The following is a 14,074-nucleotide window of genomic DNA, read 5'->3' as shown; positions in this document are numbered from 1 at the left end:
TTGTACTGTATTTTTTCGATTTTTCTGGTTGCTTGAGTTTCAGTTAACTGAGAATTTACTGTGTTTTCAGTACTGTGCAATCCCCATGCATGGTGCACTTTTTTTTTTTTTTAGCACTGACTGGCTGCTGATACATTCATTTTATAATTTATATGTTTATAGTCTTAATCCCATGTTTGATTTAACATTACTCCAACAAAAATCAGTTAAACACGCAGATTAACTATTTACCCTCTTATTTAAGATTAGTGACCGTATTATTTTGTTTACATTTTATTTCAGGTCTTGACAACTGTTAAAGTTCCTTCTGTCCTAGTATTTGTTTACTTTATTAATTTGCTATAGATGGTAGGTACTTTTGTAGAAGTCAGTATTCCATTTTAGCTCAAATGTCAATACAGCATCTGACAGCTGCCATCATTTTTTTCTCACCTTTTTTGTTGATTTGTGCGGTCTTCCATTTTATAGTTTTAGAAACTGTCAATGCTAAAAATAGCAGTGTTTTCACTTCAGTGCATGTTATTTTACCTAAACAAAAACATCTTTACATTGAGGTTAAATTCTCTTCCAAGTGTAACACTGAGCATATTATTAGTTATTTTTGTAATGAAGCAAATCCGTACAGTCCCAGAATATATGCCCCCAAGAACCTTTTTCTCTATCGTTCGTACCTCTCAACCTCTTGGAACAAGAAAGGACAAAGCCTTAAATAATGAGGGGGCAAAGGCCCCAAAATAGGGACACTTTATTAACTATTGCTCTTATAAACTTAGAATGCGAATAGGCCAACAGGTTTTGTATTGGCATGAATTTTTGAAGGGTGTAAATTCTGAAACTCATTTGTCATTATTTTCTGACTTCAGTCTTTAATTTCCCAGTGATTTCAGAAAACCACAGTTGTATGAAAAAATGGACCAAAATTATGAGGCGAAAGTCTGTACAGTTGAGGGGCATGCTGTCCTTGTATCTCAAACTCCTATCTGTGGGAACATTTTTGCATGTCTTGTAGGGGTTTAAGGAATAGTTTTTGTAAACATTTTAATTTTTCTTGCTTTAGTTGCATATTTGTGATTAAAACACATTTCCTTCTACTCCCCATCTGCAGTACATTTACATAATTGTTCAGTCCATGCCATTTTTACCTTTATTCTGTGTTCTCTTCTCAAATCTAATGTTGGCCTTGTATGCTGTATATATTCCTCTCTTTGGATCAACTTTTTGTGTTTGAGCCTGGATTACAAAATCTGCTGTTTGTACTTACTTATCGAGGCCTATAGTGCCTTTTTTGTATACTTCCAGTTGACACACACAGCTCCCTACAACGTTTAGTCCTTTTTTGGGTCTGACTTTTTAACTAAGTGATGGGCAGGATTAGAAAGAGGAAGGCTTTATTAATAAAATGACTCTGAGATTATTAATCTAGGGTGATCCACAGTAGAAAATCCCTTGATTGTCTTATGCTTTTTAAGTTGAGAATTTAGAAAATGGTCTTGAATGCAAGGGTCTGTGTAGGCTGCAAGAGGTACAACATTCCACACCACATAGGTGTTGAGTTAACAAAATTGTTTTCCAACCAATGCCTATTTTCCTCAAGCTCTAATATTTGACCTGTATATTTAAGTTGATCTGAGTTCAGTAATCCAAAAACTTGTTTAGCTTCATTTCATTTCATCATCTGCTCCCATAGTCTCAGTTCTTTGGTCTTCTCCAAATGCTCATGAAAGCCAAATATTATTGCTGACAGGCTGTACAGGACCAGAACAGACCTATGAAACTGGAAGTTAAACACTGGGGTCTTCCAGGGTTTGACCCAGTTGGGGTCTTCCAGGGTTTGACCCAGTTGTGGGGGAGCTCCTCAAGTCAATGTTCTCCTCCATTCACAACAGAAAGTTAAGGAAATTCTGCTCCAGGACTCTACACAGAGGCCTGGAAAGACAGATGCTTTTCTTTCCCAAGGACTGGGAATGTTTCTGTATGCTTTTCCACCCTTTCCTCTGATGACCAGGGTTGTTCTAAAGATGCTGAAAGATTCTCCCAGAATAACTCTTGATGGTCCCCCTTTTAGCCCAAGTAACAAGTTCTCCCTTTTGAAAATGGCCAAAGATAATTACTAGAAGCTTCCTCACAAGATGGACTTGCACAGGACAAAAGTTGTCGTAGTATACCAAAACTCTTCAATTTCTTCAACTCACTGCCTAGATAATAGAATTTTAATAGGGCACCTGTTTGATGGTTTGCAGAAGATATTAAAGGAGGCTAAGAAACCTGCTACTACAAAATCATATTTGGCCAAGTAGAAAATATTTTCTAGTTGGTCCCAAAGTAGGAGCTAGCATCCTTTTCAAGCCTAGATGCTTCTGGTTCTACAGTGTTTGAGAGTTTTTACCTTTTGAGCTTTCTTAGTGTTCTGTCAAAATTCACCTCTACCATCTCTACTTGTCTGCCCAATGGAGCTCCTTTCTACCCTGCCTCAAGTGAAACAGTTCTTTGAAAGGAGTTTTGCATATTCCCCATCTAGAAGGCTGGTGGCTCCTTATTATTATCTTAGTTTGAGACTGTTCATTACAATTTTTTTTTCTTTTCATGGCTGCTCAGGAGGCTGACTTGGAAGTTCTTATTTTAGAAAATAGTTTTATTCATTGCTTTGACTTCTGCAAGAAATCGTTTTAGTCATTGCTTTGACTTCTGCAAGAAGAGTGTCAGAGCTAAAAAGCTATTTTGGTGATTGCTATTTTGGTGAGTCAGCCTTCTTTCATCTTTCACACGAATAAGGGGTAATCTTGAGTGGAAACCCTTCTTTTATGCCTAAGATAATTTTGGCGTTTACCTTGAGCCAAGCTATTTTCTGTCCTAAGTCAAAAAATGGGAACAAAGAATTTTACATGCTCTGGGTGTCCCAAAGTAGTTCAATTGCTGTGTTGACAGGGTAAAAACATTCAGCTGTGTTCTGATCAATTGTGTCTGATCAGAGGTCTGTTTTTATATGTATTGCTGCTTTGTATTTATGCACCATCACTTTAAATGCTGTTACACTTGTTCTTAATAAGGGTTTTTATAGGTTAAATACCTGCTGAGAGGTATTTCAACAAATTTGATACCCATGTTCTGATTTTTATCTCTGCCTTTATTGAATGCGAAAGTGCTTAGAAGTTGAACTATACTTGTTTGTTTAGCTGTGCTGTTTCCAATCCTTTCATTTCAGTTGTGGTCTGCTGGAGGAGACTGCTGTGTTCTTTGCCATTGCTGTTATCTTGTGCCCAGGCTAATAGTGGAAAGGCTTGAACAAGCATTGGATACAGATTTCATCGCTATAGTTTATTTGCATGCTCAATGAGCAGAATTGGCAATTCTTCGAGCAGGTAGACTTCTCTTCTGAGGAAACTTTTAAAAACTGCCTGATGCTCATGAAACTTGGGGACCTTTCCAAAATGTAGCTGTTTGAACATCACCTGCACAATCAGCTTATCCTGTTTTTGTACCAGACATCCCCATCTCATACCTCTGGCAATTGGTAACTTTTCTAACTGCCGAAATTCAAACTTTCTTAACATATACTTCACACCTTAGCTCAGGTAGTATTAATGAAGTTGAAATGGGGGAAAGCAAACTTAATTCTTACCATTTTTCTGTGGCCAGGTCATCCACAACCTTTTTTTGATATTTCCAGTACTTAGAAGCAGTCCATTTTAAAAGCAGGATGGAAATCAATTTGAATCCTAATCTCAAATTTCTCAGAGCAAGAAATATCTGATTCAGTCATATTTTTTCATTGCAGAGTCTCCGTAGGAATAGCTAAGAGACCTTGTTACCTATTTTTCTACATAGGTAACAATTAACTACATGAGGTCATACCAGCAGTTTCTCTGTTTATTTTAGTGTCCTGTTCATCACTGTAGGAATACGTCTCAGCAATTTAACCCTGAATATTACTCTGTCCTGCTGCTGTTTTTCACATACCTGATGAATTTTTGGGAAATGCATTCATCGTTCCAGACTTGTAGGCACCGTGTGTCCCCCTTCTGGGGTTTCAGTTTCACTGAATGTTCTCTGCTTTACTTTGAACCGGTCTGTTTAGCAGTCTTTAAGTATCTAGTATGTTTTTGCAAAGCTGCCTAATAGTGGAAAGGGTTCGAAATTGTGCATCTTGGTATGTATTTCACTACTGCACACAGATATTGGGTTTTCAGTTGCAAATGAACTGCTCTTCTTTACTAAAGTGGTTGCTGATGATTCTGTTAACATGGTCATTGAGCCTCTTTCCAGGACAAGAAAAAGATAGAATTTTGCATACTGTGAATGTTGATTAATAGTTAAGACATGCTGAATGGGCAAAATGCAGTCAAAACATTCCCCCTTCATGAGGATAAAATAGACCTTTTCCAAATGATTTGACTGCTGTCATTAGCAGTTAAAGTGGACTTCAGCAGATAAGCAACCACTTCTACTGCCTGTTTCATGACTGTAGATGCTCACAATATCTGTGAAGCAGCTGTTTGGACTTTCACATGTTTAAATATTACAGTTTGGATGCCTATTTCTGAGATGGGACAGCCTGCTGTTGTATTTCTGCAAGGCCTCCTGCCTTAGCCTTTTCCCTTTGACTTTGCAACATAGTAAACTGTTTTTGTAGTTTTTCACTCATCTGCATCCCTACAGTACTGATCCTTATGATGAAAATAGTTCCTGCCTTTACTCACTATGCTGTAACGTTAGACTAGTATATGCATATATAGTTTAATATTTTGAATCAAAGTACCTAATGCTTTATTGGCTTGACTGCAGTTCGATATTGGTTATTCGTGTTGCTGTTACTGTAGTTAATGCTGCCAGTGTTATTGCTGTTATTTCTATAAGTGATGCTTATGCCTTTTTTAACGTTCTTAATCTAACAACTAGAAGTTATGTTGTTCTTAGTTTGTAAGTTGTAGTCCATGCTCTTGGGCTTTACGAGAAAAATTAGCACAAAGTTCTAGATTTTGTAAGATGGGTTCCCTGTAGCAACTGTAGCTCAAAGTTAAATTTATTGCAGCTTGGGTGATGGCTTAACTGCTAAAACTCTGTTGAATAACATCTGCTTGATAACATTTCCTGTTCTTGTATTCTGGCACAACATTCTTCAGACAACTGTAGTTAAGCAAACTAGAATGCCTGCCAGGGCGTGTTAATATGTAATTAACTCCTGCCCAGGAGTTAATGAGGCCCAATGCCACAGGCAGATGGCCTGTACACCCCTGGAAGGGCATTAATTACACAAACCAAACCTGGAGGGCATTATTGCACTTAGAGAATGGGCTCTCTGTAAAGTTGTGTTTTACTTATTTTTTTTTTTTAGGTACTATATTATTTTTTTATATATATGTAATGTAAAATAGTTCCTCTGCCTTATGTTTCAAACTAGCTGTAGTATATTTTAATGGTGGTAGAGGAAGCATTTTACATCAAACGTATATAAAAAAATAATAGGCAAGTGAAACAGAAAAAAATTTTACATACAGCCCATTCCGTCTCCCATACGCATGTTAGTCTCCTCTGCTCTCATACACACACTCACTCATACAAGATTGCTCTCTCTCGCGATATCTCACACACACACACACTCCTCCCCCCTCTGCTTTCATGCATGCATTCACGCACACATGCAGACAGAAACATAAATTGACTTCTGTTTTTTTTGTTTTACACTTGCTAAACAGCAAAAACGCTGAGGTTGGCATAATGGTTAAGGTGTTTACCTTGCAGACACAAGGTGCAGGGTTTGATTCTCACATGGGGTAATTGACTAGGCTTAAAATGGCCCACAAGGGCACTTAGCCTAGTACTAATCTATGAACCTATAAACCTACAAAATAATGGTGGCCGTTCTTTTTTTCTCAGTCCAAGCTCCATGGCGGCTTGATATGCTGCCGTGAAGCAGTGGACATGTTTTTCACCTGGCATTACTTGTACGTTAATACCCTGCTCGAACATTCATTCTCCATTCAGGGTACTGATGTACAGTTTGCCTATTATCTGAGTATGTAATGCTTCTGTTTTTTTATCCTATGTTTACCTTCTTTGCCCTTGTATCACTGCTGAACATTATTTCTAATTTGATATGTCACGGAATGACCTTCTGGGATTTCACAGGCATGCCATTTGCCTCCCATTATGATCTGTCTATTACTATAAGATTATAGCAGATAATTTCTGTGGTTCTGTCTCCTATTTCCCACTTTCTACTCTGGTAAGATAATCAATTTCTTTTTTTTTCTCTTTCACCATTTGATTCTTATGTGTAGCTCTCTCAAATGGCTTTTTCAGATACATTTTGTAATGCTGGGCTTGATGGATGAAGTAAATTGCATTGTTAAGCATTAGAATTGTATTTCCAGGTATGGCAGTGTTTGGCCGGAATTTGAAGTAGACTGGAAGCGCAAATTTATAAAATTGATTTTAACCCATCTACTTTTATTTGTTGTGGATAGAATATATTGTTTAATTAGTTGTTTTAATTATAAGCTGAAGACACATTTGCATTTATCAACTTTTGTAAGCAGAATTTTATGGCCAAAGCTGCTGATAATCAGGGTAAACAAAACTGCTTAAATAGTTTGTCTGGTTTATAACCCCCTGTGGTTTCTGTAATCGGCAAATTCAGATTGAAATTTAACTTGGAGAGAGTAATACAGTAGTCCTTACATACTGTGATGAAATGTTGAAACAAGCCAGAACAGAATTTAACTGGCATGACATTTCAGATGCAGTATTAGTATCGACTTTAAAAAATCTGCATGTGCATAATTTGTTTCCTTACAACACATAGGAACTCTAAATTATATTCGCCAAGTGGCAGACGTCGGAGGTTGATCTTAACTGCATAAATGTAATTTGGACTTGTTGGTAGTCCTCATGCATTTGGCCTTATCTGATTATTAAGATGAAAGGGGCAAACCATGTTCAAGGTTTCTGAGAATGGCAACTGCTTCCATATTCATTTGCATAATTACATTTTGGAAATGGAGCATACTGTCCAGTCCTTCCTTGATGTGGGTTTTAAATGTATAACCGGAATAAAAACTTATTTAAGTTATTAAACCTTTGAATGTAACAGACTTAAACAGCAAGAATTGCCATGACAGCTGTTTTATTTATAAGGTGCAATGATTGCTTATAGAGTGATGCAAGCAATGTTGTCACTTGATTGCACTGCTTGCTAGGAGCAGTCTTTATGGCTCAGATGTGTGTGCTGCCCCTGCCACCTTGTCCAACCATCATATATGTTCCTCAAATTCAGTACAGTCTTGTTAGAAAATTAATCATGTCAGAAATGTTTAACAATTATGAATCATATTTATTCTCTGAGCATTTGAAGAGCCTCAGTATAATTGACAGACCGCCTGTCTTTGGCCTTAACTGATTGGACTTGTATCTTTCAGAATATTTGCTATGTTCTTCGTGTTTCACTGTTGCAGTCATCACATTTGGGTTATCTGCTTGTAGTAGCTCTGTCGGCCTGATTATCAAAGTCTTGGTTCCTTTGTCGGTTGCTGTCTCATCTTCCGTGACGTCAGGTAGTCAGGGGTATAAAGCATGCAGCAGATGCCATTACATCAGTCTTTCTTGCCGTGCGGTGCCCGAAGCAGAAGCAGTTCGCAAGTGCCGGCCGACTCCTGAAATTTACTTTTTCGAGTTTCAGAACCGAAGTCTTCAACTAAAGCTAAGTACCCCATTGGGGAAACTCTTTCTTGCTCTAAACCGATGTCAGTAAAAGTCAATAATTGTATTTCTTGTGGAAAGCAAATACCTCTTAAAGATTTTCATTTGTACTGTATTCCTTGCCTAGACCCTGACCACGATGTACCTCGCTGTCTTGTTTTGTGCCTTATTTAAACAACGAACTATTCGTAGTCTGTATAAGCTTCTAAATTTTTTGGTACTCAGTTTAATTATCCAGATATGGCTTCGGTAAACCACCCGACTACCGACATTCCGAAAAAACGCAAAGATAGACTGAGACAGGCCGCCTAGGTCCAAAGCTGCCGACGACGCTTCTCCTAATCCAGTCGCTAGTTCGCAGCCCCTGATAACTGCTCTTTCAGATTCGCAGGCCTCTACTAAGACCCATTCGGAGTCAGGTATGCTGCGAGATGCTTCAACTGTGGAACCTGCGGATGTCTCTGCCTTGGGTGGGTCTGGAGCCACTGTGCAGGCACCGGCTTCTGAGGGTGTATTCAGGCCTACTGACTTTCATATTAAACCGACACCATCTTCTTCAAGGCCTAAAACTCTATCCATGCCTAGAAAACCGATGCCCAGACCGCATGGTCAGGCCTCTATGCCTAAAAAACAAATTATAAGAATGGCTGAAGACCTTGTTACTTTATTCAGGGGAAGCCAACCTTCCCCCTCTAAGAGACCTAGGACTGAATTTGCTTATGATGCTTCTGATCAGGATTCTGAAATTTCTTTTTCCTCTAATGACCACGATTTACCCTTATCTACCTATGAGGATTCTGATGCTGAGGACTCTATTCACGCTGCTTCCCCTCCAGGGGATTTCTCTATTGGTGAAACTTTGCACACTTAGGGAGCATTTTCACTGGGAAAGCCAGGTTTACTCTGATTCTAAAAAGAGGCTTAGGGACTTCTTACTCCTGCCCCAACACGGGCTTTAGCTATCCCCTCTATACTGGACATTGTTGATCATGCCTTTTTGGAGTCTAGCTTGGCCCCTGACTCCTTATCTCCTGCTCCCAGAAAACCAGTTAGATATTACAGGGTTCGTGACTCTCACAAGTTCCTCTTTAAAAATCCTACTGTGGATCCTGAGACCATTTCACAGGGACCCAAGGGCATAAAGGCTACTACTGCCAAAAATCCTACCCCCTCTGATAGAGATTCCAGGGCGCTGGATAGATGGGATAAGAAAGTATACACTTATTAGTGGAGTGCTTAAACAGAAGATGATGTTGATTTCTTGACTGTGCTGAAAATAAGGATTTAATGCATTCTGCTGAACAAGTTGGAAAACATACTTTGCAATGTGGTTTTGATTCACTAGAGGCATCTTCCAGGACTGCTGTTACTGGGTCTGTACTTAGAAGGCATGCTTGGCTTAAGGAGCAATCTTTGCCATATGTTAAAGCTAAATTGTTGGATGCTCCCTTAAACCAGGGCCGCCTGTTTGGCAACAAGGCAGAAGAAGTACTTAAAAAGATGGAGGAAAAAGCTTAATCTATGCAAACTGTTAAAGATTTCCTGCAAATGCAGCCTCCAAGATTTAGTAGGCATTGGCCCTCTAAGAGTTGGTCCTTTCCTGCCTCTTCCAGGCCTTCTCAGTCCAAACCCAGAACCAGCAGAACACTCGGGCTTCAGTCCCAAGGTACGCACAGGACTAAGTGGGGGGAGGGGCTCCCACTTCCAAAGCAGGGAGTAGTAAGATCCCCCCCCCCCATGGTAAACTGTCTCAATTACTTAACTTTAAAACTTCCAAGCCCTTCTCAACTGACTGCTTCTTTAGGGGGAAAGATTGCTTTGCAGGCAAAAAACTGGGAACTCATTACCCAGGACAAATGGGTTTTAAGTATAGTTTCCCAAGCATACAGATTCCACTTCCACACTTTACCAACCCCAAACGGTTGGCCGGATCTACCCCTAAGTCAGTGGGCAGAGGCTCAAAAGCAGGTTCTCTCTCTTTAAGTATAAGGGCTATTCATACTGTCCCAGAAAAGGAAAGGGGACAAGGTTTCTACTAAAGACTTTTTCTGGTGCCCAGAAAAGACCACTCCTGGCGTCCTATCCTGTCCTGTATCTCCTCTATCCTAAACACTTTTTTTGGTGATCCCAAAATTCAAGGTGCTAACTCTTAACCGGTTGCTTCATATGCTAGGCAAGGATGCTTGGTTGGCAACACTGGATTTAAAGGAAGCCTACCTGCACATTCCAGTCAGGGAGTCTTGCAGAAGATACCTACGATTCAAAGCAGGCTTCATGCACCATCAGTTCTCTGCACTGCCCTTTGTGAATACCCTGGGCGCAGTAGATAAGCCAAAGTGCCTAGCTCCAGTCATTGCATTTTGCAGGCAAAGAAATATTCTAATATACTCATACCTGGACGATTGTCTAATTCAGGCAGAAAGCCAGGGCATACTATTGAATCATCTGGCGTTTGTACAAAATGTGCTAACTTCTCTAGGGTACACGATAAACTAAAATAAATCACATCTGGTACCCTGCCAATAAATTGTATTCCTGGGAGTGAGCTTGAACACAACTTCCCAGATGGCTTTCCTCACGCCAGAGAAACAAGTTCATTTGACAGCGTACTTCAATCTAATGGCCACAAAGACCCTGCTATCTGCAAGACAAATATTGCAAGCCTTGGGGCTCATGGCCTCCTGCATTCTCCTAATTCCATATGCAAGACTGCATATGAGGAAACTACAATGGTATCTAAAGAGCCTATGGTGTCAACATTCTCAGGATCTAGAAGCAATGATTCCTATCATACCTTGCCTACAGTTAAGTTCCTTTGGTGGGCAGAGGTCAGCCACCAAAACAAGTGACTGCCATTCACGCTACCCCTTGCTGCCCAAAGCCTAATAACTAATGCATCAGTACATTCAGGGCAAATGGAACTAAAGTCAAATGCACCTGCATATCAATCAAAAAGAAATGTTAGCTGTACAGAATGCTCTGACAGCCTTCAAGGACCACATTCTTCCAGGACAGTTAATGGTAAAGACAGACAACATCACTGTTATGTAGTACATAAACAAGCAGGGGGGAACCCACTCATACCCTCTCTGCAGGCTAGCCATGGCTCTGTGGCACACAGCCTTGAGCTACCAAGTGCACCTACAGGCTCAATTCCTGCCAGGAAAGCTAAATACACTGGCAGATGATCTAAGCAGAAATCTCATGGATTCTGGAACCAAAAACATTCAACATGTTGATAAACAAATGAGCCCAGAGATGGACATGTTTGCCTCCCCCCAGAACTACCAATTGGACAAAGTATGCACAAGGAATCCCCACAAGCAAGCTTGGAAAGTGGATGGCCCTATCCTTCACCTGGAAAAATCTATCAGTATATGCCTTTCCTCCTCTGCCTCTCCTCTCCAAGGTACTACTAAAGATCAAACGGGACAAACCAAGGATGATACTGATTGCACCAGACTGGCCAGGCCAACACTGGTACCCCCTCTTGCGCAGTGTGTCACTGCTGTCACCATGGCACTGGCCTCAGACCCCCCTATCCTGCTGTCCCAGCAGAAGGGCCAGATTCTGCACCCTCAGCTTCAAACCCTGAACCTGGCAGCCTGGCTAATTACCTGATCTCTCCATTACCATCCCTCAGTAACAAGTGTTGGGGATGTAATTCTGGCAGCAAGGAGGCCTAGTACTAGAAAATCTTATGCTGAAAAATGGAAAATATTTTGTTCCTGGAACCAAACTCAGGGGATGAGCACAGCAGCACCCAATTTACCTCAGATTCTTCAATACCTGAGATGCTTCACAAGAGCCTTTCTTTTTCTTCCATCAAAATTCATGCCTCAGCCATTTCAGCTCATTACAACACAGAACCACCCCTCTTCTCTCATCCACTGCTCAAGCAGTTCCTCAGAGGGGCCAATAACTTAAGACCCCCCCAGGAGAGCCCCTACTCCAGCCTGGGACCTTAACTTTGTATTGGAAAAACTTACTCTACCTCCTCTTGAGCCAGCTGCAAATGCAGAGTTGAAATTCCTTTCTTGGAAAACAGCCTTCCTTTTAGCCATCACTTCAGCAAGAAGGGTGTCTTAATTACAGGCCCTTATGGCAATGGAGCCTTTCATCATCTTTCATGTGGACAGGGTGTCCCTCAGGACCAATCCCTCCTTCATGCCCAAGGTAGTATCCAGTGTGGCTCTTAATCAGTCCATTCATTTGCCAACCATCTTTTCTAATCCACGGAACAAAGGGGAACGATTACTGCACTCCTTAGATGTGCACAGACAACTTAGATTTTACTTGGACAGGACTAAACCTCTCAGGAAATCTGAACAGCTGCTGGTGGCATTTTGCTGCAGGGGCAGAGGGGAAGGCTATTTCAAAGCAAACCATTTCTAAATGGATAGGCCATTGCAATTATTTCTGCTATAAGCACCATGGAAAACCTATCCCACAGGGAATAAGGCCACATTCAACCAGAGCTGCATGTACTTCTACAGCCTTTCTCAGAAGTGTCCCTACCAGGTTCATCCTAGAAGCTGCTACCTGGAGTTCTGTACATACTTTCACCAAGCATTGCCATTTACCAATTTTCTCTAAATCCAGAGCTGGTTTTGCCACTGCAGTCTTGCAGGGCCATATAGCTGGTCCTAATGCTATTTAAATTCCTCCTCCCATCCTTAGCTTTGGGAATCTACCCAAATGTGATAACTGCAACAGTGAAACACGAAGAACATAGTACAGTTGTGTGCAATTACCATAAATGTAGATCTTCGAGTGTATTCACTGTTGCAGTCTATTCACTGTTGCAGTCCTCATTACCCTCCCTTCAGTCCTTGTTACCCTCCCTCCAGCCCCCTGACTTTTTTTGGGCTATACTTCTATTCCTTTTTAGTATACTTAAAAAGCTTTTTCGTGTATTTGCTTTTTTGTTGGCGGTATAACCTTGTATATATATTTGCTTCCCATTAGGGAGGCACCTGACATTTGGGGCAAGAAAAACTGATGTAATGGCATCTGCTGCATGCTTTGTACCCCTTGACTACCTGACGTCATGGAAGATGAGACTGCAACTGATGCAGGACCCAAGACTTTGATAATCAGGCCGACTGAGGGCTACTGCAAGCAGATAACCCAAATGTGGTGATTCTAACATCTACATTTATGGTAAGTGTACACAACTGTACTTAATCTTACCTCACCTGCTTTGTTTTGTGGCATACTGTTACTTTTTGTGTACTGTTACCTCACATATTAAGTGTGGAGTATTTTATTTTTGTCTGGTCTTTTTCACGCTCTTCATTTGCCATTGAGATAAGTAGCTCAGTGTTGCTGTCAGATTTTGTGCACAAATACTGATGTTAGAAAAGAGGAAATTCCTCAATGTGTGTAGCCAGTGACTAGAGCCCTAAAACATGTTCATGCCTTCCTTTCTAATGGGATTTACATTTTACAGTCCCAGAGTAAAAAATGTATAAGGGGTTGCCAGTTAGAATATAAGGATGGGGAGTGTTAATTAGTGATGAAAAGGTAAGGAAAATGAAGTCTTGAACTAAATGTAATAATGGTCATTTGTATGTCTCGTGCACTTTATGCAACATTATCCCAAATTATTTAGTACTGCTACTTTAAATGTGTGGTCCATGTCCTGTTAGCTTGGCTTGTTTCTCCATTGTTCACTTAATTTAGCTTTGCAAGTGTTTGTATTTTGAAAAGTATCCCATGTAAAATACTGAGATGTTCTTTCTTTTTTAATTGCAGGCATTTACTAGAGCTGTTGAAACGAACAGCCATCCAAGGAGAAAGCAACTCCATTCTTATTGTTGGACCTAGAGGAGCAGGGAAGACCATGGTATACATTTTATCTTGGCTCTTAAAATCGTTTAAAATAACTCTGTGGTTCTTTTCGTAGCCTAGTTAATAAAAAGACTCTAGAGATTTCCGTTTCATCTCCTTTTGACAGTGCATGATTTGTTTATACCAATGGTTCTCAAACGTTTTCGATTCCTGGCTCCCTTGCTGATTCCAGGTTTTCTGAAGGTGCCGCCCCCCCCCCCCCCCATCAAATTCTAAAACATTAATTTCCTGAACTTCTAAACAGAACAATGCTACTCCATGTACCACATTCCTATGTGCACCCTTGTCCATAAACATTGTTTAATTCATACATTTATCTTTGTAATAAGTACAAAGGTTATGAAAATAATATATATTATAGTGTGATTAGCTCATTTGCAAGGTTGTGTAAAGGATCATTTTTAGCCACGATTGCACAGGCACAAATTAGTCATTCACCATTCACGTATTTACACTTGGTAACACTAGATTCACTGTTCAGGTATCTACACTTAGCACAGGGAAACTGTCAACTCGCAATGCTACG

At 40.3% G+C, this 14,074-nt stretch overlaps 1 protein-coding gene across 4 annotated transcripts in view; it reads left to right on the top strand.

Moving 5' to 3' along the window:
- Nucleotides 1-14,074, top strand: part of ORC4 (origin recognition complex subunit 4) — a 693,897-nt gene that overhangs the window by 114,755 nt on the left and 565,068 nt on the right. For all 4 annotated transcript variants that reach the window (XM_044074865.1, XM_044074866.1, XM_044074868.1 and 1 more), the window contains exon 4: nt 13,453-13,543. In XM_044074865.1, coding sequence (XP_043930800.1) covers nt 13,453-13,543 — 91 coding nt within the window. The remainder of the gene's footprint in view (nt 1-13,452; nt 13,544-14,074) is intronic.

Source organism: Protopterus annectens, chromosome 6.part0 (genome assembly GCF_019279795.1).
Source record: "Protopterus annectens isolate FY-2018-M chromosome 6.part0, PAN1.0, whole genome shotgun sequence".
Taxonomy (NCBI): Eukaryota; Metazoa; Chordata; order Ceratodontiformes; family Protopteridae; genus Protopterus; species Protopterus annectens.
This window is presented reverse-complemented; position numbering and strand designations above follow the sequence as displayed.